Source organism: Aspergillus vadensis (assembly GCF_003184925.1).
Source record: "Aspergillus vadensis CBS 113365 unplaced genomic scaffold BO88scaffold_12, whole genome shotgun sequence".
In the NCBI taxonomy this organism is placed as follows: domain Eukaryota; kingdom Fungi; phylum Ascomycota; class Eurotiomycetes; order Eurotiales; family Aspergillaceae; genus Aspergillus; species Aspergillus vadensis.
Window position 1 is genome coordinate 592,808 of NW_020292050.1, and position 24,076 is coordinate 616,883.

Sequence of the window (24,076 nt, forward strand, 5' to 3'; positions counted from 1 at the left end):
GGACAAGAAGGGAATATTTGAATGGCGCTTTTCGTACTTTTGTGGGACTGCAGTAGACAAATCAGCATCCTTATCGCCAGCATTCAGCCCACAGCAATCTATAAATGGGGCCATAACCGACACCTGAGGCAGAAGGGCCAACGTTATCTCCAACGCGCCTTCCTATCCTGGGAATCCACAGCACTGGCGGTGAGGGTGGGTGAGCTATGACGTGCCGTTCTCGGGGCCACCCTCTGGCCCCCTCTGTTTTCTCCGTCAACAAACCTCCAAAACAGTCCATCTCTACCACGGTACCCCTACAATTCTCCCTAATTCACACGTTCGGAAGCCGAACATCTTCATAGCCATGTTTCTCAACACTGGCCTCTCCCGAAAGGCTCTCAAACCATATGTCGCTGAGTTCCTCGGAACGGCTCTCCTGATCGTCATCGGCGATGGCGTCGTCGCTCAGTGTCTCCTTTCCGACTATCAGTATGGCACTTGGCTCTCGATCAACATTGCCTGGGCCGCAGCTGTCTGCATCTCAGGCTACCTTTCCGACCCCGGTCCAACCATCAACCCAGCTGTGACTATCTGCATGGCTCTGGTCCGTCCCACTCCCGGACAATGGCGTAAACTTCCCGGCAAACTCTTTGCTCAGTTCCTTGGTGGCTTTGTCGGTGCCGCCATTGTGTATATCAACTACCGCTCCGCCATCAAAGACTGGGACCCTGAGTTCACCATTCCTGGCGGCTCAATCCTGAGCCCCCGTGGACACCATTCCGCTGGTATCTTTTCGACTTACCCTGCTGCATTTTTCGAGTCGAATTGGGAGGCCGCATTCTCCGAGTTGCTTGGGTCTGCAGTCTTGATGTTTGGTATTTTGAGCATCTCGGATCCGGTCAATGCGATCAGGTTCCATTCGCCTCAGGTGACAGTGTTCTTCCTGCTCACTGCTATTGGAGCTGCATTGGGCTGGCAGACAGGCTATGTAGGTTCTTCCGATTACTGAACTTTTCATTAACATGAAAGTAAGCTAATTCTACAGGCTATCAACCCCGCAAGAGATTTCGGTCCTAGACTGTTCTCTGCTTTCATCTATGGCAGAGAAGTCTTTACCGCGGCCAACTATTATTTCGTTGTGCCTATTTTCGCTCCTATCGTGGGCTGTATCGTTGGTGCTGCCACTTACGACTCCTTCCTCTATGAGGGAGACGGGTCGCGTATTACCGACGCTCTGGACAATGTCGAAGATCGCGATGGCGCTCTGCGGTTGCACTAAGCTACTTTCCTAGCCATGCTGATATGCTTTACTGAAAGACGATACTGGCTGAATAGAGGGTCTTGATATGACTGCCTTCCTCTTCAAGACGACTGACGAAGATATGTACAACGACACAAGGATGGGTTTTATGGGTAATTGTAGCCCTAGACTGTTTGACACGAATGTTAGGATGACGATGGCGACAGATGTACGATGGTATACAGTATATATATTTCCTCATTCTTACTCTATCGATGTTATGCGTTTCATTATTAGATTATGCCACGATGGCTATGGTGCTAGCCAATGCAGTGTGATGGAGTTCAACGAGCTGACTAGAGCCGAGGAGATTATCTTATGGTCTTCAATTGATTTACCTAAACCTCCCGTATTCCAATACGTTACCATTCCAAATATAATGTCATGCCCGATTCGCCGGATTAGTAACGATTCAGACCACTGCCACGTGAATATGTTCTGAATGTACTATATCCCCGAAGCTATTAGTACTTTCTATACCCCAGAGCAACTGCTCCACAGCGCCACAGCCGAAACAGTCTGCAGTTCGGGATTACAATGTCTTTTTTACCAAGCTTGCCCACCGACCCCGCCCAGCATGGCCAGGATTCTCACATCTGCATAGCTGACATGGGACTGTGTTATTGGTTCCGAAGAGCAGGGTCGTCTCGGCTAATCGTGGCTTTGGCCGCTGTGAGTATCTGCAGCACGAGACGCAACGCTAGCTGTACCACTCACAGATCCCTCAAGCCCGTACAATTTGGAGCTGTGGCTAGCAAGCCTTCCCCGGGGTACTCGTGCTTGGAATTTCCAAGCGACAATGCTCATACGCTAGACTTCCACGGTTGCTATAATTCATAGGACGCTTTCTTCAACCGATTTAAATATATGTATGATTTAGCAGCATAATTAGAGATCTCTGGAATTGTTGGGATCAATGAGTGTAGAGTGCCTCGGATGGTGGTGATGAGTGGAGCCGGAGCTGGTGCGGAGACCTTCTAATGAGCCAGAGTGTCTCAGAACATCACCTCCCATCCCAGGTACAACGGAAGTGGGTGTCCTGAACCTTCCACGTAACGGTCTTCTCAACCATCCCAAAAGCTGGTCCACAACATCGTGGGGTGTGAGTGGCAGACAATGTGCGACCGGTGGATGGCGAACCCACCGAGAATTTCTCCGCACGAGCGTCGATGAATGAGATGAAGCAGCGACTGCCCCGCGGTGCCCATCAATCGAGGGGCAGATCAGCCAATTTCCTGCGCCCCTCTGACCTCTCGAGCTCCTGATAAGGACACGACAGCTCTTTTCTCTCACCAACATCCCGAACACCCTGAAAGCCACCTAAACAACCAGCATAATGGCCAAATCCGCCTCCCAGATTCACCGCGCCTGGTGGAAGGAATGCTCCGTTTATCAGATCTGGCCTGCATCTTACAAAGATTCCAACGATGATGGCATCGGTGACATTCCGGGAATTATCTCCAAGCTGGACTATATTAAGAATATAGGCGTGGATATTGTCTGGTTGTGTCCGTCCTATAAATCGCCCCAGGTGGACATGGGCTATGATATTGCCGATTACTACAGCATTGCGGATGAGTACGGCACGGTCGCGGATGTCGAAAAGCTCATCCAGGGGTGCCACGAGCGGGGCATGAAGCTCCTTATGGACCTTGTTGTCAACCACACTAGTGATCAGAATGAGTGGTTCAAGCAGTCGCGCAGCTCCAAGGATAATGAGTATCGCAATTGGTATGTGTGGAAGCCGGCCAGGTATGATGAGCAGGGTAATCGGCACCCGCCTAACAACTGGGTGTCGCATTTTCAAGGTGAGTTCGACGCTTTGATTGAAGTTATTGTAGATCCTTAGTGGGTGTTCTGACGCACTTTGTAGGTAGTGCCTGGGAATGGGACGAGCACACGCAGGAATACTACCTTCACCTCTATGCGGTAGAACAGCCCGATCTCAACTGGGAACACCCGCCCGTTCGCAAGGCGGTTCATGATATCATGCGCTTCTGGCTAGACAAGGGCGCGGACGGATTCCGCATGGATGTCATCAACTTCGTCAGCAAAGACCAACGCTTCCCAGATGCCCCTGTGAAGGACCCTCGTACCCCTTGGCAGTGGGGAGACAAGTACTACGCCAATGGACCGAGACTGCATGAATACCTTGCAGACCTGGGTAAGATCTTGAAGGAGTATGACGCCTTCAGTGTCGGCGAGATGCCCTTCGTTAGAGACACCGAGGAGGTGCTCCGCGCTGTGCGCTACGATCGGAACGAGATCAACATGATTTTCAACTTTGAGCATGTGGACATTGACCACGGAACTTACGACAAGTTCGAGCCCGGAAGCTGGAAGCTTACTGATCTGAAGGCTTTCTTTGAGACATGGCAGAAGTTCATGTACAATAATGATGGGTGGAACGCCCTTTACTGGGAGAACCACGATCAGCCACGGTCGATTGATCGCTATGCACAGGCAAAGGAGGAGTTCCGCACGGAAGCAGGTAAGATGCTTGCGACGGTTCTTGCGCTGCAGTCTGGTACGCCATTTGTGTACCAGGGTCAGGAAATTGGAATGAGGAACGTTCCCATTGAATGGGACATGAATGAGTACAAGGACATTGACTGCCTGAACCACTGGCATCGGTATGATTTCTCTTCATTACATATCGAAACTATTCACTAATTGTTCCCAATGATAGACTTCTCAAGTACAGGCCCGATGACATCGAAGCCCAGAAGAGCGCTCGTCAAGAATACCAGAAGAAATCCCGAGACAACGGCCGCACACCGGTGCAGTGGTCCAGCGCACCGAACGGTGGATTCACCGGCCCCAACGCAAAGCCTTGGATGTCCGTCAACCCGGACTATGTCCGCTTTAATGCTGAAGCGCAGGTCAACGACCCAAATTCGATCTACCACTACTGGGCTGCCGTCCTTGGGCTGCGCAAGAAGTACCTCGACATCTTTGTGTATGGGGATTACGACTTGGTAGATAAGGACAGCCAGGAGATCTTTGCCTACTCACGCCAATATGAGAACCAGAAGGCCCTGGTTCTGACTAACTGGACTGAAAACACACTGGAGTGGGATGCTACTGCCAATGGGGTGAAGGGAGTCAAGGACGTCGTTTTGAACTCATATGAAAGCGCTGAAGCGGCGAAGGGGCGGTTCTCGGGACAGAAGTGGTCTCTACGCCCGTATGAAGCAGTTGTTCTGTTGGTGGAGGCTTAAATAACATGACCGAGATGGTATATGCATAAGGCTTGGTGATATATAGTGTAACCTCTAACAGGCCGCCAAATGAACATTCTTCAATTCTAATTATAGGTAAAATTCTAAATTATTAGTCTTACTATGCCCTGCTCATGACTACGATGAAGCCTCATAACTAGCTCAATAATCAAACATCGAGGCATATACGGCAAGTGAAAGACCCTCGAGTCCATACCCTGTTACTATTTATAGTCCGTTTCCCAGGACACTGTGTACTACATTGACAACCATCACACGAGTTGCCTGCCTCCCCTATGTTTCCTCTTGTGGGACATAGATGAAGCAATGAATACGTTCTTACGACCAATGCGACTAGACTGTATGCAGCATCTTAGCTCAACAATCTCACTGCATCGAAGAAGTCGAATCCATGTAATCTATTACATGCGTAACATATCCAACATCTGCCAATCGCTACCACCTCGTCTCCATTCACGCCTACCATTCAATCCACCCATCGACACCATTAACCAACATGGCTGTACTACTCTTCACTATAGACCATCCCGTGTCTTAAACACCCAATTTCCATCATGTATTCACATCAACAACAACAACATTCAAATAGTCTGATTCCCCCAGCATGACCATTACTCTCTTTCTTCTTCCATCACCGTCCTTCCCTCCCTCTTGACCCCATAAACACCTTATCACCAAATCCTATTCTACAATTTACATCCAAAATGAACCTAACCCTCATCCTCGCTCTCCTCGCCACCCTAGCGGCCTCCATCCCCGCCGACAGCCCAAGCTTCACAGACATCTGTAAGCCCACCCCAACACATCCCACCTGACACCCCATACTGATCTACCAGACAACCCCCAGTGCCACAAAGACTCCGACTGCGGCACCGGATGCTGCTACAACGGACTCTGTCTCGCCTACTGTCTCCACAACGAGGATGACGTTCACACGGAACTAGTCCGCAGTTTCATCGATGGTAGACCCCTCCATCTACTTATCCATACTACCATACGTACCCATAATCTGATACATGTCTAGAATCCCGCCTCCACACAGAAGGAGACATAGACATCACCGCTCCCGTCTGCCACACGAACAGAGACTGCGGAAACGGATGCTGCTACCACGGCCTCTGTCTTGCGTATTGCCCGAATGATATGGCGAAGCGGGGCGATGGGGATGCTACTTGGCGTTAGTACCTTCTCTTCTCTCCCTCTGTATTTTCTTTGTGAGTAGAATGTGTTAGCTGACGAGAGTCGGGTATGGTAGAATCTCCTGGCAAACCGCCCAGGTGCAATCGCAGGACTTGTAAGGGTGGATGTTGCCGGAAGGGGCTTTGTACGTATTGCTATATGGATAAGCGGGATGATGATGTTGATGATGATGGGGAGTATGGGTATGATTTGGATGGTGATTTTGAGGGTGATGTTGGATTTGACGTTGATGTTGGGTTTGATTTCTACGATGATAGCGATGATGTTACATCAGCATCAGCGCCGGAGATGCACAAGAGTGAGTCCAACCCTACCCTCCCTCTCTATGTTGTCTCTGACATAAATGTTCAGGATACTCCATGCCCGACATCGACCTCCTCCCCGACTCAACAGACATCATCCACACCGACGGCATGTGCAGCAAGAGAACATGCAAGGGATGCTGCTGGCAGAATGTCTGCATGGCCAAGTGTCCCCGTGGTGAACAGGACAAAGTTGTAGACGACGGTGAAGAATCCGAAGAGACTTCTCTTGACCTAGTGGACTGGAACCTCCCGCAGGTTGTCTGCAGCCGTACAGCCCCGTGCAAGGTTGGATGCTGCTGGCATGGGCTGTGTTGGGGGTTGTGTCGGTGGAAAGGTAATCAGATCTTCCTATGAGAGAATATTGGGGGATTTGGTTGGTAAATGAGTTCAACTGGGGACGGACGAGCGAGAAGGAGTGCACTTGGTTAACTTGATGTTAAGTTGCTTTGGGACGAAGTAATCGGATGATGGCGCTGTAACTCAGTACTTGGTATTGGAATTAATTCCTTTACGAATTATTGAACAAGCATTACATGCAATCCTTTCCTTTGTACATGAGTAACTATTCCTGAAGTGTTTAACTATCGTAACCTCATATCCATAAGATCTCTAGCATACACACCCATACCCAAATCCAACCTCCACTCACAGCATCCAAACCCCCACCAGCACCGGAATCAACCCCCAAACCCACCTCGACACCGCCAAACTCCTCACGCCCGCACTCGTCATCAACACCTTGGGCTCATACGCCGCCGGCTCCGTACTATTCCTCGTTCCATCCCAACAATACTTCTCAAAGCACTTCTCACAAACATCCGGCACCTGAGTATTCGTCCGATCAAACGAGCGACTCAGAATCGCGCAGCCCGCACAAGTCGGCCAATCCTCGTAAGACTTCCTCGAGCCATTACCCGTCGTAACCACGTTCCAGCCATTCGTGATCATCTCATCACGCTCCGAGATCTCGTACTTGAGCTGGAAGGTCGATTTGTTCGAGTACGTCGTGTATGGGTAGTTGGGGAGGTAGACGACGAGGGGCGCATGGCCTGTGATGTTACTGCTGTTGCAGCCGAATAAGGTCGGACGGGTGTTCAGGCCCAGGTTGATGAAGGTGCTTTTGTCTGGGATACTGGGGAAGGCGGTGCCGTTTCCGATGCCGGTTGAGTTGAGACTGCGTTCGTAGGTGGCCACGAGGGGACTGCCGTTGGGCCAGTTGTCCGAGGTACTGGCTGAGGAGTCGACGGCGAAGATGACGTCCACGTTGCGGGCGGGTTGGATTAAGGGATGGAGGGGTAGGTTTTGTTTGTCTTCGCCGCCGTCGACGACGTTGAGGTCCGGTGTCTTTTCGTATGAGACTGTCGCGTTGCGGTACTCGTAGAAGGGGTTGGGGGAGTAAATGGCGATGTCGTCGTTGCGGTCGCCTAGTTCTTCGAGGATGCTGGCGAGGACCGTTTTGAGGGCTGATGGGATGTCGGTGGTGTTGAGCTTGAGGATGAATTGGTTGAAGAGACTGGAGGAGGTGCCCATGACGAAGCCGGCGTTGTCGAAGCCGCGGACGCAGGATCGGCCGGATGGGACTTCGCCGTTCTCGAAGTAGGAGCCGAGGTATTCGAGGGGAGCGAAGCCGAAGATGGATGGATCGAAGCTGCCGAATTCCCACGGGTTGAACTCGTACACGGTCGAGTTGCTGCCGATTAGGATCTCGCCTGGGTTACGGCCGTCGGCGACAAGGAGTGGCATCGGCATGTTTCCGTTCTTGAAGTCCTGCGTCAATGCGATCGATGACCAGGTGTAGCCGGGGCCTCCGTCGGTCGCGTTGATAAGTTGGTAGGAGAGTGCGCGACCCCAGTAGTCGGTGAAAGAGGTGTTGAAGCCAGCGTCTTTTTTACCGGCGACGACCTTGGCTAGGTCGCGGTAGTACTCGGCCGTATCCCAGGCTTGCAAGCCGTTGGTCTTGGGGCCTTTCATGATGGAGTTCTGGAACTGCCAGACTTCGCCCTCTTTGTAGGTTTGTAGGTTGGAGACGGTGGTGAAGTTGTTGATGTAGATTGAACCCAGGAGCCAACCACCTCCGGATAGTCCGGACAGGTATGTGGCTGACTGCAGAAGACCACCGAGCTGTCCATTGTGTGTTGAGTTCTCTGTTCGACTGTCGAAAGCTTTGAGTGCGCCAGCGCCGTTGGTAAGTGCTCTGTAGCCACCGCCAGATACGGCAATACCGATGTTGGGGATGTTGGAGATGTTGGACGAGTGGCTGGTGATGTATGAGACGGCGTCAAATGAGCTCATGTTGATGTGACCGAAGAGGTCTTTCATTGCTGAGACGGTCTGCTTGCGTCGGACGTCGAGCCATGCTGTCTCGTTCGATGACAGGGTTGACGCGCTGCGGATCGTCGGTCTGTTTGCAGGACAGGAAACATTGCTCGGGGTATAACCGTCAGGGGCATTGTCCAATGCGCGAGGTGAGACGGCTGCAATTGTGAGATCGGCGGTTGTAGGAACAGCGACGCCTCCTATGAGCGAGTCAGCAGAGTTAGTGCTGCATGATGGTATTAGAGATAGGAGATATACCTTGGATATACTCCAGGGCGGCTAGGGCCGTAAAGAGTGCATTAAACTTCATGTCTGCTTTGGGTTGCACCAAGTGACACGTCTAGCATAACACAGACTTCAGTGCATGATGAATGAGGGTGCTCCGAAGGAATTTATAAGAAATTGACGAGCGGACCACACTATTAGCGCTTATTTATTACAAAATCTCCGAGCACAAAAATGAGCACAGCGAAATCTGAGGTGGCAGGGCCAAGCCAGGCAAGGCGCAGCATGTAGACATTGTCGGCCCTGACTTGTGCTGCCAGAGATACTACAGAAGACTTTCTTGTGATTGCATTGTGCCCCGTTCAACCAAGCTAGTGCAGAAACCCCGTCAGGGTCCATGAAACGGGGGATTCCGATTGGGAGGTGGTGTCAGGCAGCAGAATAATATTGAGGCGATCCAAAATAGTATCTTCCTGTACAGTTTCCATTGGCACCGCATAGGCTCAGCCCTACGGGGCAGCCCGCAACTCGGACCCTTCCGAGTTTCCGAACGAGGAACAATATTTGGGTAGACCTCCGTACAAAACCTCTACAATGGTCACTGGTGAGATATGACAGGACGTCAATGGACCAGCACAGCCACTGAGTATTTCAGTCAGCGCATACCCTGCATAAACTACAGGGTTCTCGGAGCAACAGGGCGAAATTGCTGACTGCCAAGACTCTATCACCAACAGGGCTGGAGTGGAGACCCTCAATTAGGCAACTGCGTCGTTCCAACGTTCCAATATGGTTTGTTACCCCTAGTTTGGTGTGATATGAAGTAATGGAATCCGCTAGCAGGAAGTTATTGGCCGCGGCTTAACCGTTATTGGCCAAGGAACAGCAACAGACTTTAGCCAGGAAAGCCACCGGATTAGGTTCGCTACCGACAGTCAGATCTGAACAGCACTTGGCATTGGGAAAGAACAGTTAGGATCACTACTTACTAGTACACGTAGAATTCAGGTGAAATCATATGGATGCTATCTCTACAGTTACCAAGTACTAGTAGCATATTAGGGCTCAGATGACAAGTCATGCCATTAGCATGGAATCGCGCAGAAGCGACTTGGGAAGCTGATGTAGTGTTGTACTATAAGATCATGAGTACTAGGGCATTTTCAGAGCAATAGCACTAAGAGTTCAGTTTGGTTATAGGAAAAGAATGAAAACTAAACGTGAATTCATCTGAAAGTGGTAACCTCAGGCATTGAGTAGAGCTGCTCGTGAATGCAGCAGGGCGGTCAGATTCTGCCGAGTCCGGGGCTTTCTGGCTTCAAGCAATGATCCGCTCGTCATCCACCACAATCAATCTCCTTATATCCGACCACCTCAGCCATGTCTCATTTTCATCCGGATGAGGCCAGGTATCCGCCTGGTCCATCCCACAGACCTATGCCCCGCCGTGACGACCGGGACGGCCGCATGTACGACGATCGTTCGCCATCCCGATCGCGCTCGCCTGGCGGTATACGCTCTCCTCCCCGCAACCAGTAGCACAGAGCGCATGCTTTCCTTGGACAAGCGTCAATTTGCTTCTTCAGATCTAGCTGTTACTAACTAAATCACATGAGAAGATCTCTCACGCTCGCCTCCCCGTGGGCCCGCGGCGGACAGAAGACCCGATTATTCCAGAGACCGAGTCGACTCCGGACCCCGTTACCGCAGTCGGGATGGCGATGACTTCCGACGGCGCTCGTCGCGCTCCCCTCCTCCAAGGCGAGGAAGACCAGCCTACCGCGATCGCGACCGTGAGGGCTATCGCTCTCCGGGATACCACAGTCGGAGCCGAAGCTACAGTCGCAGCCGCAGCCGCAGCCGCAGTCCTCGCCGCAACCGACAACCGCATTACGGACATGAAAGCAAAGAGGTGATGATGGATGGCCTACCGGTGGACATGGTGGAAGAAGACGTTCGACAACTCCTTTCCCTTGATTTTTGTTGTGGACTCGGAGCGGTGCTCCGCCCAACACCTTTGATGGCAAGAGGCTGAGAATGCATGTCACCGGGCTCCGGTCGACGTGGTTTACAGATTACCGACGAGTTGAAAGAGTTCTATCATGTTGAGGGCCTAGATGACGTTCGTGTCATTCGTGATCGACAGACGAGTGAGTGGGATGTAGCTTATTCCTGCTGCAGTGCTAACATGTGGCAGAGCTGTCCCGACAACTTGGATTTTTGAGGTTTCGGAATCTAAGCTTATCCCGAGCATTCGTTGAGCGCAACTTTCCTACGATCTACCTACATGGACCCAGCGCACAGGACGACCGCGGTACAAAGGTCCGCATCGCATATAGCCGTGAAAGGGAGGACCGTGCTCGTGCGAGAGCAGAGGCGGACTGGAACTGCATGATGGTATGTTTCACAGGGGGTTTTAAGCATGGAGCTAACGGATGCAGTGTGGAATTGTGAATTACTCTACTCGCCAGAAATGCTTCAGGTGTCAAGCGCCCCGGCCTGGTAAGTTCGCTGCGGCTTCTATCTTGTATTGCGTTTCTAACCTGAATAGACGCCGGCCCGGCTGGTCCTCCTGGGTTGCCAGCACCGAAGGTGGAAAACCATGGCGACAATGATGCTGCGCCGGAGAACCAACCCTCTCAATTCCTGCTCTTCCGCGGACTGGAACCTTCGGTAACGGAAGAGCTTCTTGCCAAGGGTGTTGCCAAGCTGTACCGTCCTGCATCTGGGAACGAGGCACCAGGCAATGGCAAGAAGGGGGCAAAGGTGGCTTCTACTACGGGCGATTCCAACCTTGGCGCCAGGGAGGGCTCCATCCGTCGTGTCTTGCTGGTGAGAGACCGTCGCAGTAACGAGAGCTGGCGCTACGGATTCGCCGAATTTGCAACTATTCAGGTAAGCATGTCGCTGTTACGTTATCAAAGCTTTCTAATGCCAGATAGGATGCACAAGCTGCTATTACACGCTTGAACTCGTTCGAAAAATTCACCATATCATCCAGACCGGTTCTGGTCAGCTACATTCACGCCGGTGTATTTGTTCCGGTGCTCAATCCCACAAGCAACGAAAAATTCACATTCAGTCCTCTGAACAACCCATCACTGAAACTTATGTACTGGGATGAAGAGGCATATGCCAACGAGCTGACGGTATCGACGGCCGAACTCGATAATCCCAAGGGCGATAAACCAGTCGGTCAGTCCGAAAAATCCAAGGATGCAGATAAAGCGAAGAAGCGCAAGGCCGAAGCGGCTGCCGCTGCCGGAGCGAAGAAAATGGCGGTCCCATCACATCTGCAATTCTGGAGCAATCGTCATGCCGAGTTGCATGGAATTCAGAAAAAGGACGCGGATGAGAAAAGCACAGAGCATGGCTCGGACCGCGGAGTCTCTCCGTCCGAAGCAACCGCTCCACCATCCCAATCCTATGCCGATCCCAACCGCAATTGCTGCTACTTGTGCATGCGCCAGTTCAAATCATCGGCAGAAGTCAATCGCCACGAGCGGCTCAGTCAACTCCATCGTGGAAATCTTCAGGACGAAGAACTGGTAGCCAAGGCGACAGGCAAGCTCATCAAGCACGGAATCATCCCAGCACCAACCGAGTATCGTGACCGCGCACGAGAGCGGCGCAAGGCGTTCGGCTCCAAGCCCTCGGCGAAGAACCGACCCGCTCCGCCCCCGCCAAAGGAAGAGGAGCCCCCAGTGCAGACTACATCAAAGGGAGCATCTCTCCTCAGCAAGATGGGATGGACCGGTGCTGGCTTGGGCGCCCAAGGCACCGGCATGACCGCGCCGATAGCCACAGAGGTATACGCCCAGGGCGTGGGCCTAGGCGCGCAAGGCAGCAAACTAGGAGACGCAACCGAAGAAGCCGGCCGCAACACGCGCAACCGGTACGACGAATTCCTGGAGAAGACGAAGCAAACAGCACGAGAACGATACGAGCAGCTAGACCGATAGCATGTACAGTAGTTAATTCCTAACACCGATTTTATGCACGCAATGCAATATAATACAAGCATCCATCCATCCCATAACAAACAAGAAAAAGAGTAGAGATCATCATCAAAACCAGGGTATCTATCTTCCATCATATCCACCACACCCCCATCTATCCATTTCATATCATAACCCCCTCACTCCTTCTTCTCCGCCCCAGCAGCTGCTGCTGCTGCTGCGGCAGCACTCCTCTCCTTCTCCCTCTGCAACTCCTTCCCAAACTTCTCCCCAAGGACCTTCTCAACCCACCCCTCCACCTCCCTCTCCAACTCCTTGTCCTCGCCGCGCATCAACGCCCCATCCCCCTCCACCATCCCCTTCCTCACGAACTTCCTCATATCCTCCACCCCATTAATATCCAGCGCGTACAAAAGCCCCCCCGCACCCATCATCCCGAACGACAGCACGTTCATCGTCGCCAGGTGCAGCGCCTCGAATGCCTCCGCCCCGCCGCTGACGTTCGGCTTGTGGTACACGCTGCTCGTGTAGTATGGTGGGATACTGGCGAGGAATTTCCGGTTCATGGCCCGCCGCGTGCTGTAGATGCTGAATGTGAAGAAGGCGAGGCCGCCGAGGAGGAGCTTGAGGTTGGTTTTGGGTGTCCAGAGGGCGGGGAGGGGGGGGTTAAATTCGTCGGAGGGGGAGCGTTGGAGAGTGGAGGGGGTGGAGGATTGGGAGGGGGGTTCGGAGGTGGTGGGTGTCGAGGAGGGGGTTTCTTGGGGGGGTGTGGAGGAGGATGAGGATGAGGAGAAGAGAGAGGAGAAGAGCATTTTGGTGGTTTGGTTGGTTGGTTGTGGTGATGGTGGTGGTGGTGGTGAGGGGATTGTCGTTGCGGTCGTTGTGGCTGTGGTTGTGATGACAATTGTGCTTTGTAGAGGATTTGCAGGTTGAAAAGTAGAGAGAAATGGTATGTGAGAGGACGTATGGTTTATATCCTGTAGGTAACTGAGATGAGTCTCTGACTGCGATTGGAGATTCTGCGGAGATGATGACCAATCGGGAAAGTCGGGGTCATGTGACCTTATCCAAGTCTAGACCGTCTTAGGACGAAATAGACATTATACGAATTTTCATGAATTGAAATTACTTATATGATGGCTATTATATTACATACTTATTTGACTCCCCTCTCTCCCAAATGTATATATCTGCAGCACGCGCTCCTTCTGCGCCCGAATCCATGTATTCATCTCCTCACTCAGACACAGCAATTCCAGATTCGACAAGTGAGACGAGACCATCCATCCACCCACCAGCGCAGCAGTCGGATAATGAGGCGTCGTGACTCGCCGTCCGTCGGCTTCCGGGTACTCGATCTTCTGCGGGCTAAAATGCACTGACATCGTCTGGCTGCCGAGGATGTATGGTACAGTAGCGCAGATGTCAAGAGCAAGAGTCTCAATCAGGTTGATAGTCTCCTGTATTTGATCCAGCATTACACCATCCGGTAGAATCCGCAGACAGCGGAGTATGATGTTTTGCACGACAATCCGGGAATCCCGGTAAAAGTTCCATGTTCCGGCCATCCAGAGGTCGGTGTAGCAATCACAGCGGTTTTTGTACATGCCGGCTTCCCGCACAGACTGAGGAATTCGGACAGCAGGGAGGGGCCTCCAGTGTTCAGGGAGTGCGTATTTCCAGGCTTCGAGATTCGCATCTAAGCTGTAAGCCCGTGCAAGGATGTCGTGGATGTCCTGGACTTGGTTTGTGCCTTCTTCGTTGAATCTATCCCACGCTTGGCGGAGACCGACTAGCTCAGAGGTAATCATTAGGAGCTGGGATGATGCTGATTGTGGTGCTGCTGGAGATAGAGGCCATTGGTTTGGCGTCTGCATGGTAGGATAGGCTAGGCCTTTGGATGATTTGATCTACTCTGGTTAGTATATGGATAGCTGAAAGGCTACGATACATACCAGCTGGACCTGGACCGCATTCTCTAAGATCAGTGATATGATCGAAGACCGCTGCTCCGGCCGCTTGCTGTTTACAAGAGCGACAGCACCTCGTAAGTGGGTCCTCCTTGGATGTCTGTTTTCTTTGATAGCGCAGAACTCCTATCGTCATATTAGCTATTATCACAGAGCCCAATGTCTTGACATACCTCATAAGTAGACAACAGAAGAATAGTCATCAGAATATCATCCACAGTGTGAGTAATGTCACCCTGCAACGCTTCCCTCGTCTTGGCGATAGCCCTGACAAACAACTGCTGCGCTGTCTGCAGAAATGATCGATTCCCCGTCCAAGCAGCCACAGAGAAGTACGACACGGCCAAAGTGCCGACATGTAAATGAGAGCCAGGCTGAGTATAACAGAAAACGTCAGGCAGGATATCCATGAACCCGCGCAGGATCAACGGATCTCGAGGTGAGTAGATGTACGAATTGAAGAACATCGCAGTCACAGTATCATCAGTCGGCAAAACCAACGTCCTTGGGACCTCCTCCTGCGCAGTGCGCAGTAGTGGTCCGGTCTGCGGAAGATCTGCGCTAGAGTTGGTGCTAATCAAAGCATCGTTGGATGATACCGGAGCAGGCGAAGATCGAACCGATTCCACTCGCATCTTCGGAGAAGACACTCTACTAGACGTATCTCGCTTCTTGCGGTGGAACGCTACTTGGTCTCTTAACATGACATCGAAAGGGTGCGGATAGCCAGGACATGTCCGGCCTGTCCGAACACACGCCCTGCAGTGTGGACGAGCTTCATCGCACTACATTATTAGCAAAATATTACTAGATGGTTTGGTTGCGTGCGCATACCTTGATCCGTCGTTTCCGACAGTTCTGGCACCCCGTGCTTGGCTTCCCGCCGTATACCATGATGGATATTGCTTTTCCGATCAGGCGGCAAGATTGGTCTCGGACTAATCGTTGGTGTATGCAGTCGGGTTCGGATCGTGGTTCCACACAAGCACAAGTACTAGCACTTCTGGAACGGTTCCTAGCAAGCCCATAGTTTGATGGTCGATCTACTGGATTGTCTGGCTGCCAGGGCTTGCTTGCATGTTCACTAGTTGTCGCACAGATCCAGCGTTGCGGGACCAAAGCCGTCAGGAAATCGGGCCTGTCAGGTGTCAGCCGATCGCCTTATCGTCGCTCACGTGGCGCATGAGTCAGCTTATCTTATCGTTCGATCAGGTTTGAGATGTTCGCATTGTCGTGCATTATGCTACACAATTAGACATAAGCATATAGAAGTGAAAGTCATGTTAATGAGAAAGCCATCTTAATCTGAAAGTCATTCAATCAAGCAAAGGGCACATCGCCCACCAACGCTGTTGAGGATATCAAGTACAAAATTCCATCGTAAAGTTCACAATTCCCAGCAAGCAAAAAGAGACAACATAAATCATGAAACATCATCATCTAATCATAAATACATCGCTATACCGTATTATCATTAATAGGCGTCATTTTTAAAAAGTCGAAGGGTATGTTCATAACGCATAATTCATCGCAAACATGAAGATCTGCGGCTGAAGCCGCATATATGCAATCAGGCAGCGGACAACCACCCAGTCATCGTACAAGAACACTTTTCTCAGGACACTTCAGTAGCATCCTATCGTGAATAGCCGGTAGTGATTAACATATCGGCCCGGCCAGGACGGTCGAAACGATCGATTCCGAGATGTTCCTTGCCATCCCGACCCACATAGATTCCAAAGCCGTACATGGAATGCTCTCGGTCGCCAGGAGGGGCAACAACCAGTCGGGTGACCAGATCCGCCTTGCTCCTAGGCTCACGCAGGATCTTGTCGGCTAGCAATGGGCTTTGGTATAGAAAGCTCATCTGATCGGCCAAGGTGCTAATGTCATGCGGCAAGCGGCGGCAGCGGCGGGGCCATATGCACAAGAAAGACACCATATAGAGTGCACAGAAGGCCACAATAGCATAGAATGCAGGCATCAGAGCAGAGATCAAAATCGTCCCATCAGACGGGTGGTACAGGGCGATAAACATCCCTCCGGCCAAGATAGGAATTGCCGCGGACATCGTGCTCACGAATGAAATCCAGGCCACCTTATAGTGCTTGTTCAGAATTGCCGCGAGTGTCACCTGCAGGGGAAAGCAGGACGTGTAAGACAATAAGAGACTCTGCTCTGCTCGAGCACCGGTCGGAGAAGCCAGAGCTGCAAACGGCTGCAGCGCACGGAAATAGACATCGATTGGCTGCCATGCCAGGAAGAGGACATTTCCAATGAAGGCAGGAACAAAACTGTAGCAGAAGTTGGATGAGGAGAATGCACCAGTAGACGGCAGGGTTGGCAAACGCGGAGGAAATCCGTCTTTAATCGCATCGTGAATGAAGCTGACCAAGACGAACGCAATAAACAAGGCGCAAATTATAATCGTCCACAGAACGACAAAGCCATCGCGAAGGAACCATGGGATCCAGCGATAACGGATCGCTGGCGAATACAGATGTTGATAGTACTCTTCCTTCTCTGCGAGGCCATGCTGCTCAACGTCGAATGATACCCTTGACAGGCCGTGCGACTGCATCTGAAGATTCTTCTCCTTGCGGTGCAATGATGGTGTCCGAACTGGTGCATCTACCTCGCCGATTCCGTAGAATATATCCGCCCGGTTTGATAGTTTCCAGTAGCCCAACCGTAAGAAGCGGGGATCAAGAGACTCGCCTACATTTGACAAGGTCTCGGATTGTTCAAAGTCGTGCAAAATGTTCGATCGCTGAATGATTGAAATCAGATCGGCCAAGCTCACAGGGTCCCACATTAATCCCGACCATGTGCGTACAAATCGAAACATGAGCAGGAGCAGGCCAATGGTCAACAACGCATAGATGGCCACGAGGGTCCAGCCAACCGCCGAAACTGAGGCCCACCGCCATGTCCCCTGTCCGTCAATCAAGAACCACTTAGCCTGGAAGAGGCAACTCAACAGTGGTAAGGTGATCAAGTTCGACAGCCACATGGTGAACAGAGTGAAACCAACTATTCCCTCGCCATGCCGGAAGTATGAGAAGTCCGGGATCAGAAAGTTCCGTGATAAGATAGGCAGGCTCTGGAGGACATGACCAAGAGGCCGCTCTGAAGCCATGATGGCAAACGGCATGATTCTATACACTGCCGCTTGGATCACAAACGTCCAGATAGTAATGATCATCCCCAAGATTTGGGGTAGGAATTGCATCACAAAGTAATGCGAACCGCCTAGTCCAGTATAGTCCCAGAGCCCATCATGCCGCCGCGACCATACATTGCAGAAGCTGAGTCCAGCAATCATAAGCAGGCAACAGATAATTATGGCAGCCAGTGCCCATGACCGCAAGACTGTAGGCACATAGTCCAATGGTGGGTACAACAGGCTGTCATGTGGGGGTTCAACAGCGACAAACGATTCTGGATCTACTGAGCTTTGAGGTGCCCTTCCGATAGAGTCGGTTGATTGTTGCGGCGGCCGTACTGGTGGTGTTGCCGATTGACCAGGCGAGCGAATGAAGCAGCCCAATCCTTCATCCCAGAGCAGTGGCTCGAGAGGACTGTCATTGCTAGCGAGCGAGCTTCGCCGTCTGGGCCCTGCAACTTCCTCGTCCCGCGTAAGTTGACTGATGGCGAAATGAATGTATGGCGAGTCGTCTACCCCAGGAGTAGGCGGCCGCCCCGCATAGCTGTCACTGGGCTCCCGGCGACTCGTGGTCTCTGACATGGGGCTGGGCTCAGGGTCTTCCTCTTCGACTGCACGTATTGTTTGAGAAGGGGGTGTAACAAAATTCCTGTTCTCGCTCGGAACGTTCAAAGAATGCTCCGATCGTGCACCAGCCGGCAGCGGGGCTAGATTCGTTCGAGAGATGCTAGGAGACGGTGTTCGAGACGGAGGATGAGAGTTTGGTGTCGCATACCGCGCCACGGTGAGTCGACTGCCGCTGGCTCGGGATCTTGCACTTGAAGAAGGGCTTGAGAAGGAGTAGTAGTCGTCGGAGGCGGCGATCGACTGTTGAGACTGGGTGTGCATTAATTGTGGTCTGCTAGCTGTGAGGGAATCAGTCATCGGTCAGGCTGATTTCGAAGACGCATCATGCTTTATTTCTTGGCTGGGGTGCCAAGGTTATGCAGAGTAAACTTACAACTGACAGTCCTGAGACTCACATTCCCAGAGCCCGGAGCGAGCATGGCGGCGGCCGAAATGCAACCGAGGAATGTATGCGGTGAACAGCTCACTTGCAGTGCGGATTGTGGATGTGTCCGATGAACATTCCCCCAGATGCAGACCCTGTACCTGCCCACGAGGTAATAAGAGGCAAGTGCAGCAAACAAAAAGGCAAGGGACGATGCTGAATTGGGCTGGTATCACGGTTTGGGGTGGTTGGTTATACGGGCGACCATGTCTCCCAGCCTCCTCGGGCCCAGCCACCACAAGCCCGAGGAGCAAAGGGCCGATCGGACAGCGCAGGGCATTAGTGCCTGTTTAGCCCTTGGGATCATCGACATGGTCATCCCTGATTGGACGATATTGTCGACGAGACATGATGTTCAACCTGTCAGGGAGACTAAGGATGTGTGACGGGGGTTGAGTTGGCCCTTGATGGATGGATCGCCTTGAATTGAGAGCCACCGCCCGATCCTAGGTTGCGGCCCGATCCACTCAGACCCTTGGTTTCCCACCCACGGTTCCCATCACATCACATTGTGATAGTGAAAAGGTTGTTTTCCAGGGGTAGAAGTTGTTTATTTTGTCTAGATATCAGATGTATGATTAGGAATACTGTTGAGTACTGCTAACATTACAAATGCACGTGGTCTCCGGACTCTATGGGGAGTAATAAGAAGGGAATATATATTTCTCCCGCGCAACCTATACATCTACTCTGAATGTTATCATGTTCAACCATACAAACCCCAGGAAATACGACCGATTTGCGGTCATTGTATTAGTAAATATCATGTGCTGCAGTCTATAACTAAAAATTAGTACTATGGATAGGAAATATACTCATATGTACCCCAGCCATTGCCGTTATGAATCATACAAATATCCGGCAATGACTCCTCCCCAACCGCCAGCATTGTCACTCTGAGTAGCAATGACCTTGGTTCCTTCAAGAACCATATTGGTCGTGCTCTTCGTATTGGTTCCATACAGGTAGATGGAGGTTGAATTGGATATGTCAATTGCATTGGTCTGGCAGTCACCGCTGCAATCACCATTGTTGTTGAAAAAGACCCAGTTGCAACCACCGTAGAGGAAGAGGTCGGACGAGCCATAAATGCGTTCAAACAATGCCATGCGACATTTGCTATCATTGGCAGCGCAGTTGCTAAAGTCTGGATCACTGGTGTCGAGATACTCCCATGGGGCTGGGTTGAGAGCGCGGCTCCCTGCTCCCTGCCAGTATGGTGTTTCACTCTGCTGCATTGCAGTGAAGACGTTCCGGGCATACTGAAAGTTGTACTGGTAGAGTGTGTTGTGCTCGGATCCTGTTCCAATGAGCCAGGTCGCGGCTGTACCTTCCACTAGTAGCCCACGGCCGGTGGAGATGGTTTGCGGGTTGTCCCCATCGAGATCGTGATCGGCTGTCCATCCCCACATGTTCTCAATGTAGGCAGATGATGTACTGGTTAGGTGGAGGAGCCCCCAGGCTGCCTTGCAGTCATTGGGGTCGTCCGTACATAAACTCTCCACTTGGCTACCCGCCGCTCCACCAATTCGGAAATGCGAATTCCAGAAGCCAACGTCCCCGGGTGACCTGGCAGCGATGTTGACCTCAACCTACAACAGAATGACATATTAGCGACCATCTTACAGAGACTCAAGAGACATCACGTCTTACCAACTTGCAGCCCGGCAGAACATCTGCCACAGTGAACACCAGGTCACTAATTTGTGCAACACCCACATCTCCAGGATACCCTACCCGGATCATGGCGCGAGGAGCAGACTCATCCTCAAAGTTGCTTCCGACAGCACTAATCGTCGAGGCATATGCATCACCGATGATCCGCGTACCAGCAGGCACGAAAATGGTATCTGTAACAATGTATGTACCGGCGGGGAAATACATGAGCGAGCAAGATGTCTTGTAGCGGGACAAGATAAGGTTAATGTTCCGAGTATCATCCGTCTCGCCGTCCCCATAAACCGGGATACCAGGAACATTTTTAATGTTCAGGACCTGCCCGGTGCTATACTCTTGATACGTTGGGGGCGCCATGGTAAAATAGTTCTTCCCTGACAAAAGCGATGAGGAGCGGGATGTAGTGACTGTCTGGCCCTGTTGCGATTGGAACTTGGCATTGTTGGAAGTATACTATGGTTGAGTCAGATCAACCTGCTTTCCTTGGTCCGGGGGTGCACTTCATCAACTTACCAGATGTCCATGTACCCAAGTGTTGGCAACATTTCCGCTCAACGTGGTTTGTCCTCCTATCTTCACTGTGGCGCCTGAATTCTGAACGTTGTCTAGGACGATAGAATTTCCTGCAGTGTTCGAACTAGATGATGAAATAAGAGTACCCATGCCAACACCAGTAGTATCGACGACGGTCAGAGATCCGGATGTGCCTTGCGCGTCAATTCCCAGGGTACCCTGTTCGAAGCGACAGCCCAAGAATACAATATCGGTCCCTCCAGCCTGAACGCCAGTAGTGGTACCACTGAATGAGATGTTCTTGAATACCCATTGTTGGCCACTCAACTTCATGCCGGTTGCGCCGCCTTTGAACCAAAGGTCATTCTGTAAGCTGTCAGCGCTATGCCATTATAACAGTAGAGAGCACAATTACCAGAATCAAGTTACTGTTGTAGTCGTATTGTGTAGTTAGGCCGACGTGCTTGGCAGTGTTTGTAGGCATATTGAACCCGACATTGGTGAGCTGAGTCGCCTGGCTAACGGTCCAATCAAGAAGAGTGATGGATTTATCAGCCCCGATACCGGTCGAGTCGATGATAATGTTCTTAATTCCGAGATAGAAATTGATCGTACCCCCAAAGTTGGGATCCTTGGCGTAGATGATATGATCGTCCGCGAAATCTGATGATGCCTTGAGGACTGGAGGGTTCGTGGGGTCACCTATAATGACAGTCCCAAGGTACAGTTGCAGAGATGACTTCATAAGATACGTTCCTGCTGGCAAGTAGATGATAGCAGGTTGTCCAGTAGTACCCATGGAATTGGAACTGCGGTCAGGCCCATTTGACGGTCCAGCTATGTAATGTTCAGTCTTAGAAAATGCTTGGAGTGATTGACCGACTCAACCATACCTTTGATTGCAGCTGAGATAGCTGCTGCTGCATCCTTCTTTCCAGTATTGTCCGCGCCAAAATCCTTGACAACGTTGCGGAAGACAGTGTAGTTGTCCTTGTACTTCGAATCCATGAAGGAAGACTGTCCATTATGATCAATCTGTTCATACCAGTATCCAGTTGAGTTGCTGGATGACGAGCAAAGGGAATCTTCCGCCAGTGTCGAATGAGTTATGGGGGCGGTTGTTCGATAAAGCCATGGTTGAGCAGATTGGTTCTTTATCGTAAAAGGAATTCCGCTAGTTTAAGTCAGCACTTGCAGATATGCGATATGAGACAAAGTGTAAAATATAAGACTCACGAGGGCTTGGGTTGGTAATTGAATGGAGGAAATTGTTGTAACGGTGACATAACACGGGACGCTGAGCTATTCCTCGATCCTCCATGGGGCACTGCCCATACTTGAAGTGAAAAGATGCATAATATAGTTACAAGAAAGGAGATGGTAGGGGAGCCCATGATTGAGACCTTTTGAAGGTGGTGTAGGGGAAATTACACAACAGAAATCAAGGCTCGACAGGAAGCAAATCCATTCAATCCGAACGAACAGACCGTATACTGTCTCGTTAGAATCGGAACGGTCTGACAGGACCTGAGCGAGAGAAAGAACAAATGGCCCAGGTCGGTAGCCTGATTCGGGACCATGAATACAAGAGGCGAAGACCATACTTAAATCAAACCATTCATGGTTCTGAGCTCGAAGACTTGCCCAGCCTGCACCTGCATACCAGGACAGGGCCGAGGCATGGCAGGCCCAGTCAATCCCCGCCGCCATAGAATCCGCATACTTGGGCATTGGGTCCAATTCAGGGAATGGGGCACTGCGCCTGGCACAAGACAACATTTCAAGTTTGACAAATTATGTGGTCGGGACAGATGTTTTGCTTTTTCTGCTTCCTTAAACTTTACTCCTTTCCGCTTGGCCCAGATCCACTCGGAGAACAAGGTTCAATGTTGACATTACCCCTTTCCGACGGGCAGGCAAATCCGCTCTGTTGCATTGATGCGAGATGTGGGATAAAGCGAGGCCAGTAAAAAGGCAGAAATCAAATTATGACAGGAAACAGACTTGAGGTGCCGAATGGAGGAGCGAGACAAACGGTCATGTTAGCATCCGCGGTGTCACACGTATAGTAGTAGTCTGGTGGCCTGCTGATCATTGCAGACAGCTCGGCGGGAGGCTTGGAAGGTACCGGATGAGAGACTGCATGCCGCAGAACACATGCCGACCCGCAACCTTGGAGGGAAACACGTAGACCCTGGATGGCAGAGCCCGAGTTATGGACGTGTCAGTCACGTGAGTGAGTCGGCTGGTGGTCTGCTGTACATGAATGCCTCATCTTTCATCCTGGCTTGATGTCGGAATCTTCAAACCTTCATAGACCAAGATGGCCTTGCTTACGCTGTGCACGCCTCGTCATTTAATTAACTACCCCACAAACATAGCTAACCGTGCCCACCTTCCCATCTCCTAGGAACGTTCCTGGCCATTGGCTAATAGGCGACAGTCCATGCTGTTACTACGATATTTCGTATGTTCTTCGCGCTTGAGACAATAAATTCTCTTGATCTTTCAATCTCGAAATCGGCAGTTCAGGAGCGGAGAAAGGTCCCGAGAACTCGACGGTGTTGTTCATGATTCCCAGATCGTGTGCAAGGGGTGGAGTGAATCTACTACTCTTGCCCCTTACCCATCAACTATCTTAGACTAAGACACAATAATCTCCTTACATATAGCTTGTCTACAAATAAAATTGTGGCTCCGGGCGACCCGTCCGGGTGAAGCTCGGCCTTTGTTTGCCAACATAACGCGCAGTTTCACTAGAGTCGAATCCTTATATTCTATTTTCGGTGAGGTTGGAGAGCTGGCCAGCCTGCCGCTACGTGCGATACAACTCAGGGCTGGTGTATTCATCGCTTGGTAAACTAAATTCAAGTCGTAGAACTCCGCAGTTGGCATGCTGGTTGTATATAGACATAACCGTTAAAGCCCGGACATGGTAGGTTCCGGTAGATTGATTCTTTCTGATGCACTATATCTGTAGATCACCAGCCGTGAGCTACACTAAGTGGATTCTCCGAGCCAGTCGAAAACATGATGGGGAAGCCTTGCGACCAGGAACATTGCTCCTGCCTCGAGTAGCTTGCAAATGGAGCTCGCCGTGGCTAAAGGAAGTTGCCATCTCGCAAGCCGTTCGGTCGCGATTGAGGATGGCTGCATTTCCATTAGCTTAA

The 24,076-nt window shown here is 51.3% G+C and overlaps 8 protein-coding genes across 8 annotated transcripts; 5 read left to right on the forward strand and 3 right to left on the reverse strand.

The window, feature by feature from the left end:
* Positions 1 to 269: 269 nt before the first annotated feature.
* Positions 270 to 1,576, forward strand: BO88DRAFT_444099 (glycerol uptake facilitator). Its single transcript, XM_025710074.1, has 2 exons — positions 270 to 970; positions 1,028 to 1,576. Exons 1-2 carry the CDS (start codon positions 347 to 349, stop codon positions 1,259 to 1,261), a joined length of 858 nt encoding a protein of 285 aa, XP_025562685.1. The 5' UTR covers positions 270 to 346; the 3' UTR covers positions 1,262 to 1,576.
* A 1,042-nt stretch (positions 1,577 to 2,618) lies between these two features.
* Positions 2,619 to 4,503, forward strand: BO88DRAFT_444100 (alpha-glucosidase; the record flags this gene model as incomplete). The annotated part of the gene is made up of 3 exons (XM_025710075.1): positions 2,619 to 3,090; positions 3,156 to 3,915; positions 3,972 to 4,503. The coding sequence occupies 3 exons, from the start codon at positions 2,619 to 2,621 to the stop codon at positions 4,501 to 4,503; spliced, it is 1,764 nt and encodes a 587-aa protein (XP_025562686.1).
* Positions 4,504 to 5,228: 725 nt separating this feature from the next.
* Positions 5,229 to 6,383, forward strand: BO88DRAFT_341286 (uncharacterized protein; the record flags this gene model as incomplete). Its single annotated transcript, XM_025703095.1, has 5 exons — positions 5,229 to 5,310; positions 5,361 to 5,486; positions 5,549 to 5,701; positions 5,780 to 6,022; positions 6,076 to 6,383. 5 exons carry the CDS (start codon positions 5,229 to 5,231, stop codon positions 6,381 to 6,383), a joined length of 912 nt encoding a protein of 303 aa, XP_025562687.1.
* A 237-nt stretch (positions 6,384 to 6,620) lies between these two features.
* BO88DRAFT_389234 (lysophospholipase Plb1) lies at positions 6,621 to 8,722 on the reverse strand. Its single transcript, XM_025704907.1, has 2 exons — positions 8,604 to 8,722; positions 6,621 to 8,545 (listed from the first exon to the last, which is right to left on the reverse strand). Exons 1-2 carry the CDS (start codon positions 8,653 to 8,655, stop codon positions 6,675 to 6,677), a joined length of 1,923 nt encoding a protein of 640 aa, XP_025562688.1. The 5' UTR covers positions 8,656 to 8,722; the 3' UTR covers positions 6,621 to 6,674.
* Positions 8,723 to 9,969: 1,247 nt separating this feature from the next.
* Positions 9,970 to 10,486, forward strand: BO88DRAFT_453980 (uncharacterized protein; the record flags this gene model as incomplete). The annotated part of the gene is made up of 2 exons (XM_025710779.1): positions 9,970 to 10,080; positions 10,190 to 10,486. The coding sequence occupies 2 exons, from the start codon at positions 9,970 to 9,972 to the stop codon at positions 10,484 to 10,486; spliced, it is 408 nt and encodes a 135-aa protein (XP_025562689.1).
* A 125-nt stretch (positions 10,487 to 10,611) lies between these two features.
* Positions 10,612 to 12,532, forward strand: BO88DRAFT_453981 (putative G-patch domain protein; the record flags this gene model as incomplete). Its single annotated transcript, XM_025710780.1, has 5 exons — positions 10,612 to 10,720; positions 10,768 to 10,967; positions 11,012 to 11,072; positions 11,122 to 11,465; positions 11,513 to 12,532. The coding sequence occupies 5 exons, from the start codon at positions 10,612 to 10,614 to the stop codon at positions 12,530 to 12,532; spliced, it is 1,734 nt and encodes a 577-aa protein (XP_025562690.1).
* Positions 12,533 to 12,708: 176 nt separating this feature from the next.
* On the reverse strand, positions 12,709 to 18,711 carry BO88DRAFT_340807 (uncharacterized protein; the record flags this gene model as incomplete). Its single annotated transcript, XM_025703074.1, has 6 exons — positions 12,709 to 13,533; positions 13,729 to 14,439; positions 14,485 to 14,625; positions 14,673 to 15,011; positions 16,229 to 18,570; positions 18,666 to 18,711. 6 exons carry the CDS (start codon positions 18,709 to 18,711, stop codon positions 12,709 to 12,711), a joined length of 4,404 nt encoding a protein of 1,467 aa, XP_025562691.1.
* An 844-nt stretch (positions 18,712 to 19,555) lies between these two features.
* On the reverse strand, positions 19,556 to 22,192 carry BO88DRAFT_341135 (glycoside hydrolase family 55 protein; the record flags this gene model as incomplete). Its single annotated transcript, XM_025703085.1, has 6 exons — positions 19,556 to 20,308; positions 20,370 to 20,846; positions 20,907 to 21,272; positions 21,322 to 21,743; positions 21,800 to 22,080; positions 22,143 to 22,192. The coding sequence occupies 6 exons, from the start codon at positions 22,190 to 22,192 to the stop codon at positions 19,556 to 19,558; spliced, it is 2,349 nt and encodes a 782-aa protein (XP_025562692.1).
* Positions 22,193 to 24,076: the final 1,884 nt, after the last annotated feature.